Consider the following 26468-nt stretch of genomic DNA (forward strand, 5'->3'; position numbering starts at 1 on the left):
GTATTTGGATCAGAGTACTGTGGATTGACGATACCCGCTTAATGTATAATGAGGAACTGATGGCAATTAACCTATGCCTCTATCTGTTACCAAGTAAGAGATCCCAGTCTAGCGGTCCTAGCTCTGGTAATCCGTCCGAGAGCGTGAAAGGATATATTGGGCTTTGTTCAGTCCTGTAGGGCCGATGATCTGTTGTGCTTTCTTCTTGATAGGAAGGAGGTTTCGGGAGCGTCCATTTCTTCCTTAAGCGACAGCAATTTGATACATTATATTTCTGACTAGCTGAATGCGGTAGTATCAACACAGAGTGTGGATATCGAACTTCTTCAGGACCAAAAGAAATTCCAGTATCCCTCAAAATAAACACCGCTAGAATCAACTCAGCTTCCTATCCACATTTCCTCTGCTCCCCACTCACGCTGCCGGCTAGGTGAACAATAGCAGAACTCGACTAATCGTCCAAGACTCGGTATTAGCTTATTCCTGCGGATTTATTAACCTTATTTTATTTCAACCATAACTATATTCTTGCCCTTTACATCTACAAAAGCATAGAAGCCGCTATATGAAGAGAAGATACTGTATGTTAAATTTAAGATTACTTGTATAACTTGATGTTATCACTAATCCTGGTTTTGGAACGCAACGAGAAGAAGGAAAAATTATTTAAGATCGCGGGATTCTGTATTGATCGATTTTGAATTGACTTGTTAACTGGTTGAAGATAACCTCTTACACCAACAAGAGTAGAAAAAGGAAAAGGAGCACAACGAGCTCAGCCAGCTACCCTGCAGCCCCGACGACGGAGACCACCCCCTGCCAACCTAGCCGGCATGTCAACCCAGAAACCGATCTGTCAGCCTCTCCACTAAGTCGAAGAGGTCCTGGCCGAGACCGTCGTCCCACTTGGCCGCCGCATCCGCCTCCGGCCCCCCCTGCTTGGAGAGGAGATCCATTCTGAACGTCAAGATGTCCCGCACGAAGGAGAACCCATCCGCCGCCGAAGGGGCCGGGAACTCGGTCTGGCCGGTCGGGGACGTCCAGAGCAGCGGGGGGCCGTGGTGGGCCGGCGAGGCCTCGTAAAGAAGAAGCGCGTTGGCGCTGGGGGCACGTCGCGATGCCCGCGAAGAGCATCTCCGGCTGATAGGTGTGGGGGTGGTTCTGCCGCTGCGTGCGCCACTCGTGCTGCAGGAAGCGCGCCGGAACCTCAACGGGTCGGCGAGAGCGGGAGGCAGCTCAAAGCGGAGGACCTTGGGGCCTGGGATTACGACCCCGTTCACGTTCACGTTGATGTGCACGGTCCCGTCCCCGGTGACGTGAATCGTCGGGTTGCCGTTCCCCGTGCTGTGACCCTTTGTGAGGACGGTGTTTGTGTGCACGGTGATCGCGTGGCCTTCGAACTCGGTCTGCCAGGTTTCTGCTCCGGTTTCGGCTGTGGCTGTGGTCTGTACTTGACCCATTGTGATAATAGTCAGCAGGTGTTCGATGTGTTTCTCTTGTGAGGGATGGGGTGATTTGGGTCTACCGTGTGAAGGATGATCGGGGAAACTCACGGTAGTGGAGAGAAATAGCACAGGGGCTGTTTATAAACCAGCCGGGTTTAGGGTTGAAGCTATCGGTTTGCAGGGTTTTGAGGCGTTGTACCCTGAACTCTTTATCTTTGATCGAGAACTCATAGTGTTGCAGGATTGCAGGCGAATAAGCAAATCTGGAAAGTCTCATCAGGCAACAAAGGGCTTTGTCTCTTGGCTACTATAAAGTGTTTGTATCAAAGGAGTGTGAATTCTCATCCTCGCTCCACGACTTGTACAATCAAGAGGGCCTATAACAACCAACCCATTCCTGCATCTGTCATCTGGGAAAAAAAGCACCGTCTGGCGGTTCTGGCTCTGTTCAGCTAGCTCTCAGTTGTTATCACAACTACCCCACTTCATCGCCTGCGGAGTCGTCAAAGCCTCCTCGTCCTCGGCAAATATTACCACATCCTCGCCCTCCACCCCCACAAAGGTGCAGAAGCCGCCGCCCGGGGAGGAGATGCTGTACACGATCATGGGGTTGTCTGCACGGGTCGAGTTTTATCAGTGATCCTGTTTTCCAAACCCAAAAGAGGAGTGAACGGCAACAGGCAAGTGAACGATAACAGGCAAGTGAACGACGCAAATGGAAACATCTGAAACAGAGACAGGAAGCACGTACCGATCTGCACAGCAGTGGTGTCTGTAGGAAAGAGGAGGGAGTAAGACTCGTCCTCGGTTGCGCCGTGGAAGGTGACGGAGACATTGAAGGCTGCGGCGCTGAGGGTGAGGAGGGAGAGGGCGGAGAGGAAAGCGGTTCTCATTCTGGTGGTTGAGAATGGACTCTTTAAAAAAGATTCCCAAGGATGCGCTGAGAGTGAGATGTTTTATGGTGTCTGTTGCGGGTTTACTGAGTTGTTGGGAATGAGGACGGGGTATGATCCGAGCAGGATCATGTTTATATAGCACTTTCTCGACCATCACCGAGGTTCCTCTACCGTGATTAGTGAAAAGGTCTCAGACGTAGACACTATATTTAGGCCTCAGCTGTGAGCTCAGAAACCTGACGTTGTACAACAGTAAGCAATCTCGCACCGAATGGTGGCAGTCTCGGGGTTGAGTTTAAGACCTGCATGGCATAGTCCCAAAAATAGCACGGATCGTATGCCGATGCAGCCAACCTGACCAGCTGGTTGGATCGATCCTGGAAGCTCGGGCATTTAGGCGGGCTAAGGCGTCCAGTGGCACGCGGATGATCCGACTCGATCTGCGGGTGTGGCTTGAGGCTTGGAACTGAGGAGGGGTGCAATTCCAAAGCTTATTCGTCACGAGATGGTCATGCCCAGAGGTCTTCGGTCTCGACATTTGTAATTGTTCCAAGTAACTGTAGGACGTGCTTCTTGAGAAAATTTCAAAGTTGTGACTGGCGGGTTAGTCCCTTCCTTCAGTACTGAACTAGCAGAAACTTCGCCATATCTGGAGTGCTGGTGTGCTCTCTTATGTTCTCAAGACCACTCCAAAATCAAAATGCTATAGACCATTCATGTAGACCCTACTGACGAGAGGTATCCTGCTCGTTCACGAGACTAATCTTGGATAAAACATTTAACTTGGTGAGGGAGTCTTCACTGGCACAACTATGGGGCCGGGTCACCTGAGTCTTCAATCTTACTCCCCATGCTTACGCCTAGGTTTGCGCTATGCATACTGGTACGCCAGTCGGACTGCCTCCCGGCCTGGAGGGGGTCTGTCTTTCTTTCCTCATGCTGTCTCTCATTTTCTGGCTTATTGGATAATTAATATTAGCATACAATCTTAATCATTAACTCCATCGGGCCACGGGGTTAGGTTAATTCAAACGCGGCATATCCAGACATAGGGTTGTCATCCCGCCGCCTTCGCTCGCTTGGTATGTATACCTCCCTTCTTTACTCCTGCGTCACTTTCTTTAATCCCTGTAGTCGTACTTTCGGATACAAATACTCTACTCCAATGGATAGGCCGATTTCTACATAGTGGTTGCAGAATATGTCGAGATCGATTCAAGCACGGCTTCGTCAAGAGCTCCCAATCCGGCAGATTCCACAACAGTAGACCGAGCGATCGCGTCGGCGGTAGCAATATGCAATGGATGCCACGGGGTCGGCAGTTTAGGATTTCCCCATTCCCCACTACCGCTGTGCAAAAGTGCAAGACTTCCTCTTGAGCTCGTAGAGGCCTCAGTGGCTGGAGCACCAAGTGGGCGGCGATACGAGGGTGGCAAACCATGAGTTAAGTAACTTGCCTTTCCCTCGACAAGGAAATATTTATCATCCAGGAAATTCAAAAGTATTATTTAGGCTAGACATATAACGCAGCAGTCCAAACAGGAATCATCCAAGCACGACCGAGAACCTAGTTCTCAAACTCCAAGCCACCCTCCTGTCTGACGGCGCCATAGATACCCGCCAAGTCGCCCTTCTCGCCCTGCTTCTCCTGCACCTTCTCCATGTACTTATCGGCCAACTCGACGCCCCGCATCGTGGCGCCCGCGGTACGGGCCATATGCAAGGCGTGTCTGGCGTCCTTGCGGACCAAGTCGATGCCGAACAGCGGCTCCTCACGCTTGTAGTAGTCGCCCGTGCGCATGCGGTTGGCGTACGCGACGTAGGGGCCAGGGAACACGTTCTCGAAGAACTGCATGAGCGCGTCGGTGCCCAGGCCGGTCTTCTCGGCGACGACCAGCCCCTCGGCGATGGACTCGACCATGCCGATGACGAAGGTGTTGCCCAGCACCTTCAGCTGCGAGGCCTTGGCGGGCGCGCTACCCGAGAAGTCCAGGAACGACTTAGCGATCACCCCGGTCGTGTAGGGCTTGACGGCCTCGACGTCCGCGGGCGCACCGGCCAGCACGCAGATGACCTGGCCGGCGGCGGCCATGGCGGGCGCGCCGAAGACGGGGCTCGCGACGAAGCGCGCGCCCGCGGCGGTGAGCTGCTGGTGCACGCTGGCGGTCGTGTCCGGGTGCACGGTGGAGCAGTCGACGAAGAGTTTGTTCTTGACGTCGGTGGCCAGGGCGGAGGTGACCAGGGAGGTGATGGCGGCGTCGTCGCTGACGCAGGTGAAGATGATGTCCGCCTTGGTGACGGTGTCGGCGAGGGAGGTGGAGACGGTGGTGTTGGGGGTGGCCTTGACGAAGGCTTCGGCCCGCGCGGCGGTGCGGTTGTAGATGATCAGGGGGGTGGTTTGGGGGCCCTTAGCGGCGAGGTTGGAGGCCATTCCCTGCGTTAGGTTAGTTTGAGGCTTTTTGGTATATATTAGGAGTGACGTACTCGACCCATGTTGCCGAGGCCGATCCATGCTAGACGAGGAGACATTGTGAAGGTTGATATATTGATATGTGAAGATTTGTTGGGAAGGAAGTGAAAGAGGTGAAAGATAAGGCAGTTGTGGTGAGGAAACTGCTGATGATGATGGTGATGATGATGGGAATATGCTTGGATCTTTCCGGTGTTCTTATAGCTTTTCGAGGCAATTGAGGCGACACCTGGATTAAGAATTAGCCCACGCTTACCAAGAAGGTAGAAAGAGATATGCCGCAAAGTAATCCTACCATCGAGTATACCACTAGGGTACTCCCCCGTGTACCCGGGCCTATACTATAGCTTACCAACTGGGCGGACCCTGCCAAGCAAGAACAAACTGCGGGGACCTAACCGCTTCGGGATTAGATTCCGCTGCAGAATCTGTGGCATGGTGGAAACTAATCCGTTTCAGGACGATCCGATTTTCCAGGGCTGCCTCAAACAGGCTCTCAAACTCTCCTGCCGATCCCGCTAGAATCTTCTAACTTGCTGGTTCGGATGGGTCTGATGAGTTGGGTCATGATGTAGGTTGCGGAACGGATTTCTAAGCAACACTGCTAAGGGTGTCGTATAAGACACAGTTTCGTCTCTCCCAGTCGGTTGTCGAGTAAAGCTTGCTTTGCAAAGGAACATTAGGCATCATGCAGATCTCTCACATTGTTTTGCTTCAATTCAAGCCCGATGTTGGTTCGGACATCCAAGAGAATGTGCGTTGTTGGAGCTGGCGGCAAAGCGGGAATGCCGGCTGACAATTGCTTCCAGGTCGCTAGTCGGATCAAGGGTCTTAAAGACTCCTGCATTCATCCCGAGACCGGCAAGCCGTACATCGTCAGCATGAAGGGCGGTGTGGATGTCTCCATCGAGGGGTTGCAGGTAAGGTGCCCAGTGGTGTATTTGGTGTGGTGACCTATAGCAGCTGACCTTTGGCTGGCAGAATGGCATCAGCCATGCGTTCGTCTCCGTGTTCGAGAACGCCAGCGATCGCGATTACTTCGCCAAGACGGATCCGGTGCACATTGCCCTGGTGAAGGATGTCTTGCAGTATCTGGAGCGGGTGCAGGTAGTGGACTTTGTTGACGGGCAGCTGATTTAATGTGCTGATATCATGGTACACGGTACTATGCGGCTGGGATAGGCAATGCGCTGGCTGCGTTAACATCCTCTCAAATCTCGGTACTCAAAGACGAGTTAGTCCGGTCTAGAATCACCTGAATATAGAGCGATCTTACTTTTGTTTAATTGGTGTCGGCTGCCTTTGCTTTCAAAAATGAAGCTTGTGATCTGGGTCTGATCCGGTAATCCAAGGTTATTTGCCCATGCTGGGGATCTCGAAAAACCGTACTAGGAGTTGAAACATTGTCGGCCTGTCTGCCACGTGGAAGTTGGGGCACCCTGGATTCTATTGGTTTCGCCCGAGTGGGTTGCATGTAGGACGGGTGTCCCTTGACATGCATGGGCTATTCAGTATGTATGAGTAGGATCTTAGTGCCGATGTTGTACAGTAGCTGACAGATCCAGCCCAGGAACAGATCCCTGAATGCCCTAATCCAATCCGGAGTCGAATCGGAGCTGTCTTAACACGGCTGTCAGCCCTATGTCCTGGCTCTATATACATGCTTATATTTATGTGATGGGAATTGGTGGGGGGTTGCTTGAGCGTTCTCTTTTTTTCCCATCGAGAAAATGAACAACACCACTATCTATATGACTAGGTAGGCTTTTTGTTATTATTCTGCTTATAGCTTACATGCCCATACCTGTTAGTGGTGCTTTGTGTTTACCAAGCATGTGAATGGCTCGAGATTCAGACACCTAGTGGTAAGTATCCTCATTTTCAATTCAAGGTACCAGTCTACTTGTTTGTGACTCACCCTACTCACCGCAAGAAATGTATCTTTGATGTAGAAGTCTACTTGCCCCGCAGCATCCTGCAGCGAAGGCGTGATTAATCCTGTAAAGCTACAAGGATGCTGGACTTCTCGCACCATCCTCGCTAATACTATGGAGCCTCAATACAGTTCGATGAACTGGATGGATCATAATATTCCATGAATCAGAGACAGGAAAATAGATGAATCTCGGTGAGGCACTGATGAACTATCATCTGGGCTTGTGTGGTGGTGTCTGGCTGGTGTTCTTCGAATGGAGGTGGAAGGCGATAACACAATCCGGCAACAAATGGTGCAAGCCAACCCTGACATGACAACATCCCGCACTCCTCTTCCTCCTGCTCCTGCTCCTCCCCTGCCATCCATCCAGCTAACTTTTTCATTTATCACTTCTGTCACCTAGCCTGTCATCCGAGCGGCTTCTGATCTCTTGTTAGCGAGTTAGCGTTGTCCTCTTCGCCTTAGCATGCTGGGCAAGTCCCCAAGCACATTTCCGAGGCGAACAGCCGTGAGCTGGACCTTAGACTATTAATCGAGTCGCGGTTAATTACCACACGAGATGATTGGCTTGCTAGATTGCTATCATATCTGACAGATTAGACGGTCCTACAATTCGCCATTCACTTCAAAGCCACTAGGGTGGACTTGTACAAGAGCTGGACACCACGCTCTTGCACCATCGCTTCCTTGAAGCACGCATGCATACGCTCGTGTGCACCTTCAGTGCGCATACTGCCACCCTTGCACATGCCAAAGTGGAGTATATGAAGCGCACCGTCGCCACGATAAGTCGAATTCCAGGTGCGTCTCCTTGGTTTAGAGAGCTAGCTGGACATCACAGCATCGCTAAGCAAGAATGTCGATCTCCCATCAGACATCGGCCCTGGATGGTAAACATCCTTTGGAGGATGTCCAGGCCACCAGCATCGACAGCCCGGCCGGAGACACCAAGGACAAGTCATCGTCGCTGGCCGAGCCCGACGATGAGCCTCAATCCCGGTCGCTCTTTGCCTTCTTCTCAGCCCGCAAGAAGAAGACGATCGATCTGGATGCCGTCGCGACCACGCGGAGCGTCTTCGATGACTCGAACCTGGCCCGTTTCTACCAGCCCCATGCGGACTACGAGAACTTGCATCGATTCGACCCGTCGGAGCGATGGACCTATCGCGAGGAGCGAGCCGTGCGGCGCAAGACCGACCTGACAATTCTCCTCTGGATCTTCGTCATGTTCTTCGGACTGAACCTGGATCGCGGGAACCTGAGCAATGCCTCGGCGGACAACCTCCTCCCCGACCTCGGCATCAACACCAACGACTACAACAACGCCCAGAACATGTATCGCATCGGCTTCCTGATCGCGGAGATCCCGTCCCAGATGATCGGCAAGCGACTGGGGCCCGACCGCTGGATCCCCGTGCAGATCATCCTCTGGAGTTTGGCCTCGGGCGGACAGTTCTTCATGCACAACCGAGCGGGCTTCTTCGCCTGCCGCTTCTTCATCGGCCTGTTCATGGGCGGATTCATCCCGGACGCCATCCTCTACTTGTCGTACTTCTACACGAAGCGGGAGATGCCGATCCGCCTGGCGTTCTTCTGGTTCGTCGACTCCATCTCCGGCGTGATCGCCTCGTTCATCGCCTACGGCGTCCTGCACATGCGCGGCGTCGACGGCCGCGAGGGCTGGCGGTGGCTGTTCCTGATCGAGGCCCTGATCAGTATCGTGATCGGCTTCCTCAGCTTCCTCTTCCTCGTCCCGGGCCCCACACAGACCCAGACCTGGTGGAACCCGCGCGGGTACTTCACGGAGCGCGAGGAGAAGATCATCGTGAACCGGGTGCTGCGCGACGACCCGTCCAAGGGGGACATGCACAACCGCGAGGCGCTGACGCTGGGGATGCTGTGGAAGAGTCTGAAGGACTACGACCTGTGGCCGATCTACGTGATCGGGATCTTGTTCGAGATCCCGACCTCGCCGCCCAAGTCCTACCTCAGCCTGTCGCTCAAGGCGATCGGCTTCTCGACCTTCCACACCACGCTGCTCGGCATCCCGGTCACCGTCTTCTCGGCGATCAATCTCCTGCTGGTGACGGAGCTCTCCGAGCGCTGGCACCAGATCTGCTACGTGGGCATCCTGACCCAGCTCTGGTCGCTGCCGCTGCTCATCGTGCTGTACCGCAGCGCCAGCGTGCTGTCCCACTGGGGCCTCTACGCCGTCACCTTCGTGCTGCTGGGCTGGCCCTCGCCCCACGCGGCCCATGTCGGCTGGTGCTCGCGCCTCAGCAACGCCGTGCGCACCCGCGCCGTCAGCGCCGCCCTGTACAACATCACCATCCAGCTGTCCGGCATCGCCTCGTCGAACATCTATCGCGACGACGATAAGCCGTACTACCACCGGGGCGACGGCCAGCTCATCGCCATCAACATCGCGACGATTGCCGTGTACGTGTTGGCGAAGGTGTACTACGCCAAGCGCAACCAGTGGAAGCAAGACAAATGGGCGGCGATGACGGACGAGCAGAAGGCAGATTACCTGGAGAATACGAAGGACGAGGGGAATAAGCGATTGGACTTTTTCTTCGATAGCTAGGGAAGGAGTGTGGGATCCGGAAGTGGTCGGAGGTTGTTTGGGTGGTGTGGTGTGCGTATTGGGTGTTTTCAGTGGTGGAAGGAGGGTTGGATTATTGTAGGAAACGTACAGGCCAGAGGAATAAGGCCGAAGATAGATGATTGCCTGTCCTTGAGATTGCTCTGAGCGTGTTCTAGTTATGTCACCAGCTTAGGACCTAGCTTTGCTGCCTCGGGTTATCTTAATGTTTATAGTATAGTGGGAAGGTCAGTGATTGGGCCAACAGTTTTATTCTCTCTCATCTGTTCATCTTTCATCATCCTCCTAATCCAAAGCCACTCCAAGTGATGTCCTTCAAAATGTTGCTGGCCAATTTAGATTGCAAGAGGATTAGCTTTGGCAGCGCGATGACAGTTCAACCATCATTTACGCAGGCATATTAAGAACTCTGCCCTTCCGCCTCGGTTTGATAGAAGGGATCTTTCGATTCTTCTCATGCTCGGTCACGCTCTGGTTTGCCTCATGATTCACAGGCCGCGCCAAGTCGGTTTGGGCCGAAAGGGAACGGTAGTATATTGCTATTGTTATCAGCTAGTAGATACAGTACCAGTAGATTGCAAGTATAGCCTCACACGGAGGCCGAATGACGTGACGGAGATAAGTCCACCAACAGGACCCCATTTCCTGGACCCCTGCTTAGCATCTCGGCTATTACTGCGAATTGCCTGACCCATTCAATAAGCACTATGGTGTACTTTAGATTAACTGCACGATGCCGAACCCCGGGAAGATGACCACCGACTGCCCCTCGATCACGTCTTTTCCCACCTATAAAGCCCTAAGTGATGCCGTCAGCAACAAACAGCCCAGCCGTAGCTATCTGAACTTTTCCCCCTCGCACTTGGCGATCTACCCCTCCATTTCTTTCCAGGCTCTCTAAAACCACCGACCAAAATGGGTTCCATCCAACCTTCCGAGCAGAAAGACCTGGTCCTCCCCCCGCGACCCCCTAACCTGCCACACCCGGAATACCGCACTCCGCGCGGGGTCTCGCCGCTGGACTCGGTGCGCGCCGCCGGCCTGCAGTACCCCAACTACACCCCCTTCAAGCTCCCCAATCTGAGCATCCAACCCTTCACCGACCGCGGCCTCTCCTCCTCCCCGAACAAGCAGGCCCTCCTCTCCGCCGCGACGGAGATCATCCACCTAACCCCGGAGATCGGGACGGAAGTCACCGGCCTCCAGCTCACGCAGCTAACGGATGTGCAGAAGAACGACCTGGCGCGGCTGGTCGCGGAGCGCGGCGTCGTCTTCTTCCGGGATCAGAACATGGACGTGCACGAGCAGATCGCCTTCGGGGCGTATTTCGGGGAGCTGCATATCCACCAGATGGCCGGCATCATCCCGGACCTGCCGTGGGTGCACCCGATCCACAAGGATGAGACGGCGGTCCACGGCCGGAGCCATCAGATCTGGCATTCCGATGTCAGTTACGAGCTGCAGCCGCCCGGGTTGACGATGTTGAAGATGGATACGCTCCCCAGGGCGGGGCCGGGTGGGGAGGAGACGGGTGGCGATACGATCTGGGCGAGTGGGTATGCTTTGTACGAATGTGAGTTTTCTTCCTTGTCAATAAAGTGGGAAGTGGGTGGAGAGGTCCAGGGATGACGGACTGAGGAGATGCTAACTGGCGAGCATGACAGCTCTGTCGCCCAAGCTGCGCGCCTTCCTGGAGACGCTCGAGGCCAAGCACAGCGGGCTGGAGCAGGCGGAAAAGGCCCTGCGGACGAGTGGCTGTCTCCGGAGGGACCCTATCGAGACCAATGTGAGTGTTTCGGTCTTTATTCTGTACTGTCCAATGGCTAACTCGTGGGTCAACGCCAGCACCCCGTCGTCCGCACGCATCCAGTGACCGGCTGGAAGACGCTGTACGTCAACGAGAACTTCACCAAGGAGATCGTCGGCCTGGAGAAGCGCATCGGCGACGGCATCCTGGATAGCCTCTATCGCACCGTGGCGGAGGGGTACGAGTTCCAGGTGCGCTGGAAGTGGACCAAGAACGCGGTGGCCATCTGGGACAATCGCGCCACGTTTCATACGGGCATTTTCGACTACTGTGAGTCATCCTGCTATCGCTGCTATCGCGTGGAGAATCTTTTAGATGGGTGAGTGGACGAGAGTGCTAATGTTCCGCAACTGATAGTCCCCCATCTGCGGCATGGGCTGCGGGTTGCGCCGCAGGCTGAGACCCCGTATTTCGATCCCAAGTCCAGGACCAGAAAGGAGGCGCTTGCAGAGGAGAAGGGCAAGGCGTGATCGTGAATAGCGGCAATAGAGTTTATACGTGGGCTGTGTACACAGGGTCTAGTCGGTGGTGTGATCGGTAGAATCGAAAAATACAATGGCTTTTACCTCATTGACATCAGTTCACGTACTGTAATATCCAACGAGAAATTTCTTGGTCAAGATAGTCCAGGTAAAGCTCATTCGCTTAAACCTGCAGACCACCCCAGCTGCAGGCACCATTTCCCCTTGTCCAACCATTTCACCGTAGGTAATATAGCTGCAGGATTGTTTAAATTAAACCATGATCACGTCAATCTTCTGCAGTCCCTCGCCATGCTCCTCTGCCCCTGTTCCTGAAGACACGCTTCAGGTATAAAAAGGCGTCCAGAGCCCCTGGAATTCTACCCTCAGACAAGCACCAGCGTCATCACAATGCTTCTTCTCTCCTCCCTCGTCCTCGCTGGCCTGGCAGCCGGCCAGCTGATCGGCCCCGTGGGTCCCACCACCGATCTCTCCCTCAAGACCCACGAGTGCAGCATCCTTGACTACGGCGCCGTCGCTGACAACAGCACCGACATCGCCACCGCGCTCGAGACCACCTTCACCGAGTGCGTGCTCCCCAACCCGGGCAGTCGACTGATCGTCCCCGAGGGGAACTACCTGATCGAGCGCGGGGTCGTGCTCAGCAACGCGACCAACTGGGCGTTCCAGCTGGATGGGCTGATCACCGCCGCCTACGGGGGCAACTGGACCATTGAACGTGCGTTGATCCTCCAGGGCTATGCCGGCGTGGACGTGCTCAATTCCACCATCAACGGTGAGGGTGACCAGAAGTTCCTGCTAGATGTGCTTGTAATTGTGAATGGTATGCCTTCCCCCCTCCCGGTTCTATCCTTTCTTTCCTGGTGAGGTGCTGACCCACGACGCAGCGGTCGATTTCGAGTTCTACTCATCCAACGGACTCGGTGCAATCCAGGGCCAGGGATACATCTATCGGAATCTCAACAAGTGAGCCTACTGTTTCAGTCATTGGTGCAGATCCGGGTGCTAATGAACAACTGCAGCACCGATCGCCCCCGTCTGGTGCGCGTCGTCTCGGCTATCAATGCCACCGTTCACGACTTGATCCTGGTCGACAGCCCTAAGTTCCACTTCGTGCTGGACTTTGGCGTGAACGTCGAGGTCTACCACTTGACGATCCGCGGGGCGAACCTGGGCAGTTACGACGGCATCGATGCTATCGGTACCAACTACTGGATCCATGACAACGAGGTTTGTTGTGCTGTCCGGCCCCGTTCCCATAGCTCGTCCTGCTGATGATGGATGTTCATGATGGGTAGGTCACCAACCGCGACGAATGCGTCTCCGTCAAGAGCCCGTCCCACCACGCCCTGGTCGAGAACCTGGTCTGCAACCAGGCCGGCTCGGGGATCTCCATTGGCAGCTTGAACGTCTCTGCCGAGATCTCCAACATTGTATGTCATCCGCATTTCCTCGGTGGGTTGATCACACACTGACCGAAATGACAACGGAAGGTCGCCAAAAACATCAGCATCATCCAAGGCAACAACATCGCCTTCATCAAGACCTACCCCGGGGGCTCCGGGTACGTCACCAACGTCACCTTCGAGAACTTCCGGTCCAAGGCCAGTCTGTACGGGCTGAGCGTCAACCAGTACTGGCAGAACACCTTCGAGCCGGACACGGGCGCGGTGGCGCTGAGCAACCTGGTCTTCAAGAACTTTTCCGGTCCGTCGCCACCTCCCACTGCACAACCTTCCCCAATGGCAGGCCCGTATCCCGGATACTGATCCAATCGCAACCAGGCTCCGTCGCGCAGGGCACCGTCCGCCCGCCGCTCTACCTCATCGCCAACGACCTCACCTACGCCACGAACGTCACGATCGAGGATTTTACCGTCTGGACCGAGACCGGCACCACCGTGGTGAACAAGATCAACAACGTCTTCGGGACGGGGGACAATTCCTACGGCGCAAACGACGGGATCAAGTCCCTCGCGCCCGGGGCGACCCCCACCACGTACACGAGCACGTACACCATCACGGCGTCGCCGACGGGGTGGACGGCCCCCGCGTCGCCGACCTGGGCGGTGCCGAGCACGGGCTACGGGAGTGAGTGTTCCCTCCCTTTTTTCCCCTTCGTCTGAGGATGTCCCCCTTGGGCTGGAAGTGCACGTAGTCGAGTTGGACGATGGCTAATCTGACGCCCCTGAACAGCTGCGTCGCCGATTCCGGTGTACACGCCCAAGCCGCTGTGGAGGCCTGGCGGGGTGGATTATGATCTGCACTACTGGGGGAGCTTTTAGAGGGATGGGGGTTGAGGTCGGGAGTGTTCGGGCTTCGGAGCATAGATTTATGTAGAGCATTCACCTCGTGATCCGTTGACGAGTCCCGGGGGCGATTGCAGTCTGTAACTGCTGGAATTGATTGCTTTCTAGCGGAAGGACTCCTGCTTGAACCGTCCACTGCCGCGCTGCGTCGGCTCGCGGGCAGTGCCTCAGATAGCCTCATGAATGACCGAATGCACTATTTATCCACGTTCTCCATCACCGTCCTTCCATAACCGCAGTACATAAGGTATTCATGTTCTATCACCGTCACTATTGAGCGTGCCACTAGGCAGTCGCAGGCCGTCGATGCGCTGCTGGCCACCGGTAGACAAACGCGGGGTAAATAGCCAAGCTCAGGTGACACCATAGAAGGTGCTTCACGTCGGGTGCGACGCCTCGGGAGTTTGCATACAGCCAGCAGAGGGAGGAGATCAGGATTCCAACGACAGCGAGGCGGGCGACGAGGGTGCTGGAGTCCATGGTTTCAGAAAGTGGTAGTGCGACGGTGTGGGTGGAAGAATTGGCTGGAAGTGAATAGAATAGAATGCAAAAGGGATAGGGATACACGATTTCTGTGTCCTGGGATTTGCTTAACACACGTTTTCAGCTCGGGTTGCCGGACTTGGAGAGGAGACTCGCTGCCTAAATATTCGTCGGATATTGTGGGATGGTATGTCTCACTACAGTGCTCTAGCTTGAGGTAGTCCCTCATCTAGCTTCACGCCGCAACTTCGGCCTAGAATCAATGAAAACATCGACCCACTTTTTCTGAGCAATTTGAAGAGCCCCTCAGAACACCGTCTGGAATCGGTAAAACCACCGAATGAGCTGCGCGCTCGCTTTTCCAATCGACAGCAGTGAGCGCCACTGCCTAAAGGGTCCAGAGTCTTAATCCAAGGGCAAGTGTACAGTGGCTGGGGATATCGTTGAGGGTGTAAGTTAATACCTGATGGTTTGTTAAGAAAGCACAACGATTCACCTACAAGCACAAACTTTCGTTGTTTTGATTCTGTTCACCTGGACCCAAGGAAGAGGATCCACCCGATGTCAGCCCAGAGTTAGGGCTTGCGCCAACTTTCTTTATCAGCTGGCCCAGTGCCCCCCGGCTCCGAATCCACCAAACCTTCCGCGTACACATCAATCAACTGGGATCCTCGATCTTGTCAGCGCCTCAGAGAACATCATTCGAGTGATCCTATACAGATGGCTTCAACAAGAAATGTAACCCTTGACTATTCCAGTAAACCCATGGTCGATAGGGACTTCAATCCCAGGGGGACCCGGAACCTCACCGAACACCGCCAAGATCCGACGGTCCGATCCCTGCTGCCCCGGGGCCACCGGCCACCGATTGACTGGTGATCGTCGACCCTGAAAGATGGCCAAGATGGCGCTGACTTAGGTGTACATGCGAGTTAGTGGAATGAACCCATCCTACAGGCGAATATCACATGGATCTCGTACACGGCCAACTCATGCATTTTCTTGTTCGGGTTGCAGTCTTCCCGAAGGTCGACTACCTATCTTCTGAACCTTTGACCTTTAGCCCCCGTGTCCTCACCGTCGACCCTGTAGACACTTTCTTTGTATGACTTGGGTCAAATCGCTCAACCCATCGCGAATGCGTGTTCCGTCTCGAGGCGCGATTGGTGTATTGGGGACTTTAGGGTTTGATCGACACGGTATATCCACAGATATTACATATATCAACGGAGTAGACATTCATACATGTACATGGAGGTGCGATGCGAATCCTGCGTTGTAGACCTCTCACAACAGCGAACTGGAGGATGTGGGGGGTTCAGGTCTGGCACTGGACCTAGAGGAGGGTCAATCCTTGCCATGTGCCGAGGTAACAAATGAACCAGACAGCGAAGTCGCCCTATGCGACAGCGACAGCAGCACCATCGAATCAATCGTGAAGGGTTTGTTGATTATATACACAGCAGAGTCGTCGCGTGTGGAGAACATGTCACAGGCTGAAGCACCCTCCAATCGCGAGCAGACAAGAAATGCAATTCCTCTTGAACACAAACCGAAACCATCCAAATCACACCCCAGAATCCATTCCCTTCTCGCACTCTCTCTACCACCAACCCAAACCATGCCCACTACCACTTACTCCACCGTCAACCCCTCGACCCCGACCAACTCCGCCTCGCGATTCAACGCCTCAATCTCCGCCTTCGCAAACGGAATCCCCTCCGCTAACCTCCTCTCGCGCATCTCCAACTCAATCTCCCCAGGATAATAAATCCTGTCCACGCCCTGCATCTTCTGCCCCCCCACGACCCTCCGATACAAATGATCCATGCGCGCCTTGAACTCCTCCAACCCCATAAACAAATCCGGCTTGATAGCGACGATAAAATGCCCCACATCCGCCTCACGGGTCGGATCATACGGACCGGTCACATCCCCGGCGAAGGCACTGCCCGAGAAGACCCCGGAGAAGACATCCATCATGATGGCGAGCGCGGAGCCCTTGGGCCCGCCCATGGGCAGCATGACGCCGTCCAGCGCCCTGGCCGGATCCGTGGTGCGGTTGCCGTCGGCATCGAGCGCCCAGTTCTCGGGGATCGACTCGCCGCGGCGGAGCGCCTTGTAGATCTTGCCGCGCGCCGCGACACTCGGGGCCATATCCAGAATAAAGGGGGGTGCGGCGCCGGCGGGCGCGCCGCACGCGATCGGGGACACGCCGAGGAGTTTCTCGCGGCCGCCCCAGGCGGGCAGGGCGGGCGAGGAGTTGGTGAAGACCAGGCTCATCAGGCCGGCGTCGACGGCCTGCTGCACCAGCCACGCCGACATGCCGAAGTGGTTGCTGTGCTTGACGGAGACGAGCCCCACCCCGAACTCCTGGGCCATGGCGATCGCCCGCGTCATGGCCAGGTGCGCGGCCACGAACCCGAATGCGTTGTGGCCGTCGACCTGCGCGGCGACGGGCGTCGTTTGCGTCAGCGTGGGCACGGCGCCCGGGTCGAGCACCCCCTGTCGGATCCGCGCCATGTAGCTCGGGATCCGGTTGCTGCCGTGCGTGTCGACCCCGCGCAGGTCCGCGGCGATCAGGCAGTCGGCGATGGTGGTCGCGTCGGCGGCGGAGACGCCGTTGGCTGTGAGGATGCGGTGGACGCAGGCGGCGAGGGTGGTGTGGGGGATTTTGTGGAGGTCGGTCATTTTGGGGTGGTTGGGTTTGGGTGTGGTCTGTCGAGTAGAGTAGGTGTATGTGTTCAATTGTGGTTGAGTACAGGTACAGTACTTGGAACGATACTTATTTCAATGCTGCGAGTGAAATGGACCGAGTGAAATGGCGGATCGTCCCCGCGCGGGCGGATCCCGTCACGGGTCCGAGCTCGGATGGCTTCCGCTGGGCTATGCGGCTTCTGATTGGCTATGGGTACGGTATCGGCACTGCCTTGTGGTATCATGGATACTGGTGCTACCTACTGCCTTTCAGTATTCCAGCCCTGCATTCAATAACAGATCTATTCGTATCTAAATAATACTCTCTCACAGTCCCGAAGCTATCTACAGCACAGCTCTGATCCTCTCCCCCCCCATCTCCTGCATCATCGACACAATCCCCTCCAACTCCGGCGCCGACCTCGGCACATCATGTCCAGAGGAATGCACCAGCGACCTTGTCAGCCCGCTCTCACACAGCTGGATCGCCCAGGACGACGCGTCCCGCAGCCCCTTCGGCTCGTTCCGGCCCCAGACATGCAGCGTCGGGATCTGGACCCTCGCCGCTACGACGGGAGGGTACAGCAGCAGCGGCGTCTCCTGGACGGGCTTATCCAGGAAGAAGCCGCGCGGCTCGCGGGTGATCGGATGCACGCAGTCCAGCAGGCGACTGATGGCCGTTGTGACCGTGCGCAGCCGGTCCGGCAACGTGTCCAGCTGCGCGTAGTCGCACGAACGGACCTTGCTCCACTCCTCCGGCCGCAGCTCGGGGTACAGTTCCTCAACAAAGGCGCGGTCGGCGGAGCAGGCGAAGATGCACGAGCAGAAGACGGCGAAGCGGAAGGGGTACTCCGCGGGGGCGGCGCCGACGGCCGCGAAGCCCTCCAGCAGATACGACAGGGCCACGGCGGCTCCGTGGCTGAAGCCCAGGACCCCGTCGAAGGGGCCCTGCGTGCGGATCGTGTGGTCGAGCAGCGTGTAGGTGGCCCGGGTCTGGTCGGGGGACATGCTCCGGGCGTAGCAGTTGAACGGGCCGGGGAATCTCTTCGCTAGGCCTGCAATCACTCACGGTTAGTCGAGAGGATCAAAGTGGCAGCAGGAGTGACTTGCCCACGGCGGGATGGCACTCGGTCGGACCGCGCAGGAAGACGAACTCCCAGTCCGGGGGCGCGTGCTGGCGCAACCCCGCCAGTTGCTGGTTCATGCTGGCCGGGTTGGTACCGTATCCGTGAAGGCAGAGAATCCTCATCGTGGCGGTGGCTTTTTTCTGACTCTCTTGCGGTCACCTTGAGCTTCCTGGGGAGAAAAGCCTCGCGACTTTTATAAGTCCTGCGTGGCGAGCCTTCAGCCCGGGTCGGCATGAGTTGCCATTTCAGCCTCTGCTGCAGCATCGGCTAAAATGGCCACCCAACCGTGGGCAAACGAAGCGATACGAGCGAGCTCAGCTGCTACTGGCCTTGTACTTCTTCAGGTATACTCCGTGGCGTCGGGTTGCCGGTCAGATCGCCATGGACTCGTGTGCGACCCGCTTTTCTGCAGGCGATAAGCTCGTCAGCGTCAGCATCGTGTCAGATTATTGCTTGCGGGTAGCTGTGGATTGCAAAGCATGACAAAAGCAGTCCAGGGGAAGACATAGCTGATGCGGTGTGATAACAGGTGCATATATAAGTCGGATTGTCAGGCTGGTTGTTGTGTTGTTGTGTTGTGATGGAATCAGCCGCACGGGGCCCAGTTGGCGGAGTACTAAGTCTCCTCCCACTAAGCTTTCCGACCCCGACAGCGGCCCGCGGGGGTTCCCGCTGGGTATGAGGGGTTTTCTTTCCGCCCAGGCAAATGACTTCGTTGACCTCGGAACTTGCTGACATAGTAAGATAAAGGGGACCAATCTAGCTTCTATATGAAGATACTCTTACACCCGCTACAGGAAGCCTTCACTCTGCCAGACCAGCTAAATTATATCTCAACATCACATAACCCACAAAACACCTCTATCCACTGCTCAAGAGATCCACTCACGCATATCAACCCCCGTTCATGCTTAATCGTGGTCAATCCGACCGCCGGTGCGAACCCTACACCCAATCCTCCAATCCCTCAACAAAGCTTCTTACAGATCATAATAATAAGTGACCAAAGAAAGAGTGTCCCCTTCCCAGGTCCTCTTCCATCAGCCCTGACAAGAGAAAAGATCCAATACGCCCCAAGCCAGCCCCATCAAAACCCGATCAAAAGTCCACACCTAACACAATCCAGCAACCCCGCCCAAGCAACCACTGCACCTACCCATAATCAACCCCAAACATACCCCCAACAAGCCCTAGAACACTCCCCCCTCCCCCACCCTAAGCCACCCAGCTAACTACCCGAACCGAGCCCAGCGCATCCAGCCCATCCATCGCAACCCAATCCCCAATCCCTCATCACGAAATACCCCAGCACAACCTCCCTCACCGCAGGATCCGTATCCGTATGTATACCCTCCACATCCCATCTACACACTTAATCCAATCCCACACTGCTGCTACAGCTACTACTCACAAAATGGTGTATGGTATGGTACATAGGGCCGAGATACTCACCAGGGATGGTCCACTCCACACCCGTCCTGACAGCACACAGCGGCGCTGTGGACGCACCAGGAAGACGGCCATACAATATCAAGCACGCTACTCTACTCCATAAACCCGGACGACACGGTAAGATATCTCCCTGTCGGACCATGATTGCATCTACACTGCTTATTGCGTATTCCAATGAATGGCGACGGTGGATGCAGTGGTCAGCGCGGGACATGGTATCTTGAACCATGCAGGGCGGTTAGCGGGTGGGGTTCAGGGCGTTGGTGTGGGCGGGCGCATTATCTTCGACTGGATGTCTCCAGAGTTGTTTGGTGCAGGGTATGGTTTGACGCTCAGTGGATGGTACTCCGTATCTGTAGTGGTGATTGCTGTCGGAGGGGGTGGGAGGAGGGTTTGAGTGGATGGTTTTATGCATTGCTTGTGCGTGGTATTATGTCACTGTGCATGTGGGGAAGGTGGATGGAGTATGTGGAGGGATGTGGGGAGGTGAGGGGAGGGGGAGGGAGGTGGATGTGGATGTGGATGTGGAGGGATGAGGCGAGGGGTCTTGTGTTGGGTCTTGGTGATTGCGCTTGAGGGTGAGCTGGTGAGGCGAGTACAGTGCCAAGGTTAGGTCATGAGGGTTCAGTGAGTACTTTATAAAAGTGTTCATGGAGACGGCTATATTTTCTTGTTCTACTCATGTCAATAGTGCTGTGGACACGTAGACTGAAGCTGCTGAGGGGTATGAACTAGGCATTTTAGTTGGTTTCGGTGAAAGGAGAAGCACTTGTCTTGCGATCGAGCTTCACCTAACTAGATCTTATCGCATTTGTCCCAGATTGAAGTCTATGCTAAGCCATCACCCTATCTTGCAACTCTCGCCTCATGAGCGATCCCCGAGTCTAGCTGTAAGCCAAGCAATCCGCCGCGAATTATAGTCCCCTAGGAGTATAACCCGGTATACAAATAACTAACTGCTGATAACCATTAGGGACCCTCCAAAGCTAATCACGGCCAGTCAGCCTTACAGCGAGCGTAGTGGGTCTAAACCACGCCGCTGGCCCCAAACATACATCCCTAGTGATCACCTGTTCTCTCCACCCATTTCCCAGCAATATACCTCATGCCCGTTGAATTCCAGTAAAAAATGCAATCAATTCTAGGTATCAAACTCTATCCAAATGCAATGCCCGCTCAAATAGCCCATCACACCAAGCTGCTGCGCGGCCCGTTTACTTGCCGAAGACCTTGAAGCGGTCCTCCAGCGGCGCGAAGGCCTTCTCGCCGGCCGGGGCGGTCGGGGTACCGAAGACCAGCTGGGCATCGAGCTTCCAGGAGGCGGGGAGGTTCCACTGCTTGGCGACCTGCTCGTCGATCAGGGGGCTGTAGTGCTGGAGGTTGGCGCCGAAGCCCTCGGATTCCAGGGCAGTCCAGACTATGGAGGTTAGCGAGGCCCTCTAGGAAAGAATACAGAGTAACCTACTCAGGTACTGGGCCATGGCGTTGGACTCGAGCGCCCAGGGGTTGAAGTTGTCGGCGTAGATGGCGAACTTCTCCTTGATGGGGGCCAGGGAGTCGTAGTCGACGAAGAAGAGGACCTGACAATGTTAGGATGCACACAGCTAGTAAGGTCCTAGGGGAGGCGTACAGTGCCGTAGCCGTTGCGGAAGGCGTTCAGCTTGGGCTTGGTCTGGTTCTCAAAGGTCTCCTTGGGGACCTGGCCGGCGGCGACCAGCCCCTCGAGGGCGTTGATGGCGATGTCCCACAGCTTCTGGTGCTCCTCCTTCAGCAGCAGCACAATGCGGCCGGTCTGGGTGTTGAAGGAGCTGGGGGTGTGGAGGACGGCCTGCTGGACGAGCTGCTCGATGGCCTCGTCGGCGATGGGGCTCTCGGCCTTGAGGGTGTAGATGGAGCGGCGGGCCTTAGCCGCCTCCAGGATGGCGGTGGTGGCGGGGTTCTTGAACTCAGCGGCGGTCATTGTGGCGGTTGATCGGGTTTAAAAAAAAGTGAAGGGTATCAAGAGCGCTGTGAGTGATTGCTGATTGTGTTGAGGGGAAAATGGAGGGAGCAGCGACGACTCCTCCACAACTATATAGGCGATCAACCGGGCGACCGCCACCACATCCTGTTGTTTTCTGCCGTAATTCCAGCCGAGAATTGTGTGCCTGTCCGGAATGCCCCCCCTGATCCCACGGATTATGCACCCCAGCCCCACCTTATTCAATGCTTATCAAATCGCGGAATCATCCCATGCTGGAATTGGTTTTTCCTTGGTCATCGCTGACTGACAACCCCTCCACACTCGGGCAGGATCCCGCAGGTGGAAACTTCCAGACATCCGATCTCCCCACATGGAAGTGCAGACAGAATCGAAGGGAGGTGAATTGGCGCATAGGAATCGATAGAATCGTTATTTGTGGATCTGTAGATTATCCAATGGTGGCCAGCCTACCAGGCTTGGTTTAGGTAGACTCAGGGAAAAACTTGAAGGCCGATGGCTGCTGCCTGAGGCAGAGATGGATGTCCGTGGCAGCTCCGACGGATGCACCCAATCAACGGAGGCCTCGGACTCAGGAAACATCCGAGTCCGTCGCACTAACTGCTGATTCCGCCATCTCCTACCCTCAATGTCCGGATCGACCCCTTGACAATTTGTCAGCTCCACCGACTTTTCACATAATCAGCATAATCACATTGAGGATCTGATAACAAAATCCCTCAGTCGATGGCCGCCAGAAGAAATGGAGGCGCCGTTGCATTCGCCTCATTGGATCCGAGAGCCGACGGGGTCGGGTCACGGGTATCTATGGGCCGGACAAAACGGGTATAGCAACAGTGCCAGGTGACCAAGGTGCTGCGACAGATATAGAACCGGGGCATACTCGAATGACGCGATGGTCAAGAGACACGGGCCACGAGACCTTAGAAGAAGAAAAGAACCCAAAACAAATTGTCTATGTAGAGCACTAAGAAACACCACCAGCAACCACACTCAGCGGGTACTCGATCCATCCCTGCAACTCCACCGGCAACAACGCCCTGACTCCCCCAACGACATGCTCATCCCACCCCCTCATCAGCCAACACGACTGCATATGCCGGAGTATGATACTCCAATGCGCATACACCACCAGCGCATACGGATCTCTCGCCTCTAACAACGCAATCATCTCCTCTCGCGCCCGATAGATCCACCCCATAGCCAGATGCATCAGATGGATTCCGTCCTTGCCGGCGCTGCGGAATGCGTATGCTTCTCGGAGAATGGACATCAAATCCTCGATTGAGGCTGTATAGACCTCGCAGACGGCGACATCACTCACCTGCGACGCGATCCAGGACCGCAGGGCCTGGATCTGCGACAGATGCTGGTCCAGTTCCGTCTGCAGTGCCGGACTGACCTCCTTGATACTGTCGTCGGGGACCGGGGTCAGCACCCCCGTGAAGATGCGTTCGTGGTTGGTGGTCAGGATGGATCGCACCCCGCGGAGCAACACCAGCCACTCGGACTGCCCGCTCTGACTGAACACAAGGTATTCGCCGATGCGTGGCCCCCGGCCAAAGTAGGCCAGGCAGATCAACGCCGCTGACATGTAGATTAGCTGGCAATTCTCCGAGTTCAGCAGCGCCAGCACCGCGGTTACCGACCGCACCCCAAAGGTGAAGTGGTCGTCCGCCTGGGCGAGGTACTCGGCCCGTGAGTCGGGGTTCTCGGCCGCCAGATGAAGCGCCGACAGCGAGAGAATGAGATGCAGGATAGAGGGAAAGGAGACCCCCCAGCGTGGCACGTGGTTGGACCAGACACCATGCGTGTCCCCTTTCTCGTCCGCCAGCGTCTTGTAAGTAGTGGTCATGTAGTGGTGATACAGTTTGAGATCCGCGAACGAGATCCCGCCGGGCGGCTGGCTGGCGGCGAGGTCACATTGGGTTCCGGTCGACACCGGCCCCGACCCCCGAGCCTCCGAGCCGGATCTGGATGCTGTAGATGATTCTGTCTGGGTCGCATGTTGGTACCTCGATCGCCGAAAGCGATACTGCCGCGTGGTGGTGCTTGAGGCGGACGGAGCGGCGGACGGGAGGATGAAGTCGCAGTCGATGGAGTGGCGCACACAGGGACCGCACGCGGGCTTTTTCTCATCACACTGTGAGTACTTAGCCCTTGCGCGCACCAGCGGCCTTTGAGGGATGAAGCAAGCGAACAAGTGCATCGCAGCAAAGCCCATCTTGTAGACCAATTCTCGTGGACACACCAGGAGGCGACAGCGTAGAGCAGGAGAGACAACGCACCTTCACTCGTCTTCGCTTGCAATTCTGACATCCCAAGCGAGATTTATTGTGCGATCGCCGAGAGCGTACTCGTGTTGAACCTGACTCGTCCATGGCGAGGCATGCATGCAGTGGCGCAGGAGCCCTGTACGTGAATCGTATTCGTTTCCTTTTCACCGAGTTGGGGGGAAGAAGGCTCTGAGTTATTGCCTCAGGCACCAAGGTGTGTCTCCCATCACGTGGGTGCATCCCTTGGGTCGGCCACATTTAGCTTTGCAGACTGCTGGTGGCACACATGGTTGCCTAGCCCATGGTTTCACATCCATGACCATGCATGCAAGCCTGAGGTGAAACAGGAGGAGCCATCGCTGTTGACATCTCACCCTAAGCATCCCCTGCACTTCCTGCAAAGCACTAGTGCAGTTCTCCCAGAACTCTTATCTTATCGAGTTCCGGGATCCGATCCGATCCCGGCGCCATGCTCGACTAATCCAACCAATGACATTACTGCTCGCAGGGATATCATCACGACATGAAAGCACCATTGCAGTAATCGAGGGGTCGACTGCCATATATTCATGCATTGCCTTCTCCATTGCAGCACCGCGTCGGCTCCTCGAAGTTCCAGACTCAGACTCATCGTCCCCGGCTGCAACCATGGGCAACAACATCTCCTACACCACGCGCGAAACCCATCTCCCCATCCCCAACACCGAACTGACAATCCAGGGCCTGCAAAATGGCACGCAGTCCCGGCGTTTCACCGGTATCCCCTACGCCAAACCACCAGTGGGACCTCTGCGCTGGCGTAAACCCCAGCCCTTGTCCCTGTCGCAATTAGCCCAAGAATCATCAACCTTCGACGCCACGACCTTCGGCCCCGTCTGTCCACAAGCCAACTACTCCAAGTCGGTCAGCGAGCACGTCCCAGTCCACACCTACAGCGAAGATTGCCTTCGTCTGAACATCTGGACGCCCGTGCCCGACCCCGCAACCCCGAACAAGAAGTACCCGGTGATGATCTGGTTCCACGGCGGATGGTTCCAGGTCGGGGACCCCAGCCAGGAATTCGGCATGGATCCGACCGAGCTCATCTCCACAGGAGGTCTGAGCTGCGTCTTCGTCGCGGTGGGGTACCGTCTCAACATCTTCGGCTTCCTGGCCGGGGACGCCCTGCGCCAGGAATCCGGCGGCCGGGAGGTCGGAAACTACGGTCTCTGGGACCAACGGCTGGCGATCGAGTGGGTGCACGAGAACATCGAGCACTTCGGGGGCGATCCGGAGAACCTCATTCTGTCCGGGCGGAGCGCGGGGGCGTACGCGGTGCAGGCGCAGGTGTTGTTCGACTTCCGCGCGGGGCCCGACGTGATCGACGCCCGGTCGCGGGATCGCTTTCGGCGGCTGGTCATGTACTCCAACGCCATCCCGACCCAGCCCAAGACCCCCGAGGACTGCCAGGCGCAGTTCGACGAGGTGTGCACGTACTTCGGAATCGGGGCGGAGGTCTCCGGCGAGGAGAAGCTGGCGCGCCTGCGCGGGATCGAGGCCACGGCGCTGTGCGACGCCATCATGACCCTCGAGCATCACACCTTCCGAGCGGTCACGGACGGCGTCTTCATCCAACCGGGGATCTTCGGGTACTTCCGGGACGGCTCGTTCGCGGCCGAGTTCAAGAGACGGGGTCTGCGCCTGTTCATCGGCGAGGTGCGCGACGAGAACACCCTCTACGCGGTGACGAACAGCCCCGAGCCCAATCGGGAGTCGTTCCGGCTGCAGGTGGAGAATTATTATGCGCCGGCTACGACGGAGAGGTTGCTGCGGCATTATGAGCTCCCTCCGACGGACAAGAAAGAGGAGTGGCAGGCGGTATTTGGAAATCTCATCGCCGATGGCCAGGTGCGGGCGCCGTCACGGTTTCTGGCCAAGAATTTGCTGGACCACGGCGTGGGTGTCGACGACGTCTGGCGCTATCTGATCGCCTACCGGCTGTCGTTCATCACGGAGAAGGTCGCCCCGGCGTCGTTCGGAGTCAGCCATGCGATGGACAGGCCGATCTGGAAGTAAGTCTTTCCCGCACTCGTGTAGTCACGTCTTGTTGACCGAGTTAGCTACTCGATAATGCACGGCCCGACCCCGGAGGAGAAAGTGTTGCTGGACTCTTGGATCCGGGACCTGGCTGCTTTCGTGAACAACGAGGAGGGTTACTCCTACGGCACACACGTCGCGGATGAGTATAAGGTGATGACTGCAGAGGGTAAGATCGAAATTCAGAAAGATGTCAGGTGGGAGCCTTTGCTCAAACTGATGGATTTTTTCTCTGGGTTGGAGGGGGCTGCCTAGGTAGTTTGCCGCTGGGTGGTGGCTTCAGTCTCATCTCCGCAGGGAAATGGCCGCTGACCGCCCGGAGCTCTAGGCAATCGGCCACTGCCCAGCATCAGCAAAAAGCTCGCTTTGAGAGCATAAGTAGTGCCAGGATCTCAATGAGCTTCGGTTCTGGTAAAGTCAGATAGTC

The 26468-nt window shown here is 56.0% G+C and overlaps 13 protein-coding genes across 13 annotated transcripts; 5 read left to right on the plus strand and 8 right to left on the minus strand.

Annotated features, from left to right (window-relative positions):
* Positions 1-836: 836 nt before the first annotated feature.
* BO95DRAFT_463100 (uncharacterized protein) lies at positions 837-1460 on the minus strand (the record flags this gene model as incomplete). The annotated part of the gene is made up of 1 exon (XM_025588964.1): positions 837-1460. One exon carries the CDS (start codon positions 1458-1460, stop codon positions 837-839), a length of 624 nt encoding a protein of 207 aa, XP_025442852.1.
* A 284-nt stretch (positions 1461-1744) lies between these two features.
* Positions 1745-2429, minus strand: BO95DRAFT_442211 (uncharacterized protein). Its single transcript, XM_025586371.1, has 2 exons — positions 2197-2429; positions 1745-2059 (listed from the first exon to the last, which is right to left on the minus strand). The coding sequence occupies exons 1-2, from the start codon at positions 2336-2338 to the stop codon at positions 1905-1907; spliced, it is 297 nt and encodes a 98-aa protein (XP_025442853.1). The 5' UTR covers positions 2339-2429; the 3' UTR covers positions 1745-1904.
* A 1479-nt stretch (positions 2430-3908) lies between these two features.
* Positions 3909-4870, minus strand: BO95DRAFT_361610 (NAD(P)-dependent oxidoreductase; the record flags this gene model as incomplete). The annotated part of the gene is made up of 2 exons (XM_025582531.1): positions 3909-4775; positions 4826-4870. The coding sequence occupies 2 exons, from the start codon at positions 4868-4870 to the stop codon at positions 3909-3911; spliced, it is 912 nt and encodes a 303-aa protein (XP_025442854.1).
* Positions 4871-5499: 629 nt separating this feature from the next.
* Positions 5500-5974, plus strand: BO95DRAFT_412339 (Dabb family protein; the record flags this gene model as incomplete). The annotated part of the gene is made up of 3 exons (XM_025584238.1): positions 5500-5565; positions 5621-5731; positions 5793-5974. 3 exons carry the CDS (start codon positions 5500-5502, stop codon positions 5949-5951), a joined length of 336 nt encoding a protein of 111 aa, XP_025442855.1. The 3' UTR covers positions 5952-5974.
* A 1629-nt stretch (positions 5975-7603) lies between these two features.
* On the plus strand, positions 7604-9481 carry BO95DRAFT_494992 (putative MFS transporter; the record flags this gene model as incomplete). Its single annotated transcript, XM_025590810.1, has 1 exon — positions 7604-9481. One exon carries the CDS (start codon positions 7604-7606, stop codon positions 9332-9334), a length of 1731 nt encoding a protein of 576 aa, XP_025442856.1. The 3' UTR covers positions 9335-9481.
* Positions 9482-10267: 786 nt separating this feature from the next.
* On the plus strand, positions 10268-11629 carry BO95DRAFT_431318 (TauD/TfdA dioxygenase family protein; the record flags this gene model as incomplete). The annotated part of the gene is made up of 4 exons (XM_025585001.1): positions 10268-10925; positions 11017-11138; positions 11198-11429; positions 11517-11629. 4 exons carry the CDS (start codon positions 10268-10270, stop codon positions 11627-11629), a joined length of 1125 nt encoding a protein of 374 aa, XP_025442857.1.
* Positions 11630-11842: 213 nt separating this feature from the next.
* On the plus strand, positions 11843-14209 carry BO95DRAFT_495002 (putative rhamnogalacturonase). The gene is made up of 7 exons (XM_025590811.1): positions 11843-12464; positions 12529-12607; positions 12664-12871; positions 12940-13074; positions 13135-13348; positions 13426-13731; positions 13837-14209. Exons 1-7 carry the CDS (start codon positions 12032-12034, stop codon positions 13923-13925), a joined length of 1464 nt encoding a protein of 487 aa, XP_025442858.1. The 5' UTR covers positions 11843-12031; the 3' UTR covers positions 13926-14209.
* Positions 14075-14551, minus strand: BO95DRAFT_442212 (uncharacterized protein). The gene has a single exon (XM_025586372.1). It carries the CDS (start codon positions 14427-14429, stop codon positions 14235-14237), a length of 195 nt encoding a protein of 64 aa, XP_025442859.1. The 5' UTR covers positions 14430-14551; the 3' UTR covers positions 14075-14234.
* A 1135-nt stretch (positions 14552-15686) lies between these two features.
* On the minus strand, positions 15687-17212 carry BO95DRAFT_442213 (Ldh family oxidoreductase). The gene has a single exon (XM_025586373.1). The coding sequence runs from the start codon at positions 17121-17123 to the stop codon at positions 16068-16070; it is 1056 nt and encodes a 351-aa protein (XP_025442860.1). The 5' UTR covers positions 17124-17212; the 3' UTR covers positions 15687-16067.
* Positions 17213-17474: 262 nt separating this feature from the next.
* BO95DRAFT_513945 (uncharacterized protein) lies at positions 17475-18818 on the minus strand (the record flags this gene model as incomplete). The annotated part of the gene is made up of 2 exons (XM_025591641.1): positions 18240-18818; positions 17475-18184 (listed from the first exon to the last, which is right to left on the minus strand). Exons 1-2 carry the CDS (start codon positions 18376-18378, stop codon positions 17475-17477), a joined length of 849 nt encoding a protein of 282 aa, XP_025442861.1. The 5' UTR covers positions 18379-18818.
* Positions 18819-20922: 2104 nt separating this feature from the next.
* Positions 20923-21668, minus strand: BO95DRAFT_361690 (nitroreductase family protein; the record flags this gene model as incomplete). Its single annotated transcript, XM_025582536.1, has 3 exons — positions 20923-21125; positions 21174-21288; positions 21339-21668. 3 exons carry the CDS (start codon positions 21666-21668, stop codon positions 20923-20925), a joined length of 648 nt encoding a protein of 215 aa, XP_025442862.1.
* Positions 21669-22362: 694 nt separating this feature from the next.
* On the minus strand, positions 22363-24042 carry BO95DRAFT_442215 (Zn(II)2Cys6 transcription factor). The gene has a single exon (XM_025586374.1). The coding sequence runs from the start codon at positions 23911-23913 to the stop codon at positions 22657-22659; it is 1257 nt and encodes a 418-aa protein (XP_025442863.1). The 5' UTR covers positions 23914-24042; the 3' UTR covers positions 22363-22656.
* A 571-nt stretch (positions 24043-24613) lies between these two features.
* Positions 24614-26296, plus strand: BO95DRAFT_463111 (alpha/beta-hydrolase; the record flags this gene model as incomplete). The annotated part of the gene is made up of 2 exons (XM_025588965.1): positions 24614-26016; positions 26065-26296. 2 exons carry the CDS (start codon positions 24614-24616, stop codon positions 26294-26296), a joined length of 1635 nt encoding a protein of 544 aa, XP_025442864.1.
* Positions 26297-26468: the final 172 nt, after the last annotated feature.

This window comes from Aspergillus brunneoviolaceus, assembly GCF_003184695.1.
Source record: "Aspergillus brunneoviolaceus CBS 621.78 unplaced genomic scaffold BO95scaffold_29, whole genome shotgun sequence".
NCBI classification, from domain to species: domain Eukaryota; kingdom Fungi; phylum Ascomycota; class Eurotiomycetes; order Eurotiales; family Aspergillaceae; genus Aspergillus; species Aspergillus brunneoviolaceus.

Coding starts and splice junctions, on each gene's coding strand:
- BO95DRAFT_442211 (XM_025586371.1), bottom strand. CDS start 2,338: ATGAGAACCGCTTTCCTCTCCGCCCTCTCCCTCCTCACCCTCAGCGCC. Junction 2,060..2,196: donor CACCACTGCTGTGCAGATCG/GTACGTGCTTCC, acceptor CGACCCGTGCAG/ACAACCCCATGATCGTGTAC.
- BO95DRAFT_495002 (XM_025590811.1), top strand. CDS start 12,032: ATGCTTCTTCTCTCCTCCCTCGTCCTCGCTGGCCTGGCAGCCGGCCAG. Junction 12,465..12,528: donor TGTGCTTGTAATTGTGAATG/GTATGCCTTCCC, acceptor CCCACGACGCAG/CGGTCGATTTCGAGTTCTAC. Junction 12,608..12,663: donor ATCTATCGGAATCTCAACAA/GTGAGCCTACTG, acceptor GAACAACTGCAG/CACCGATCGCCCCCGTCTGG.
- BO95DRAFT_442212 (XM_025586372.1), bottom strand. CDS start 14,429: ATGGACTCCAGCACCCTCGTCGCCCGCCTCGCTGTCGTTGGAATCCTG.
- BO95DRAFT_442213 (XM_025586373.1), bottom strand. CDS start 17,123: ATGACCGACCTCCACAAAATCCCCCACACCACCCTCGCCGCCTGCGTC.
- BO95DRAFT_442215 (XM_025586374.1), bottom strand. CDS start 23,913: ATGGGCTTTGCTGCGATGCACTTGTTCGCTTGCTTCATCCCTCAAAGG.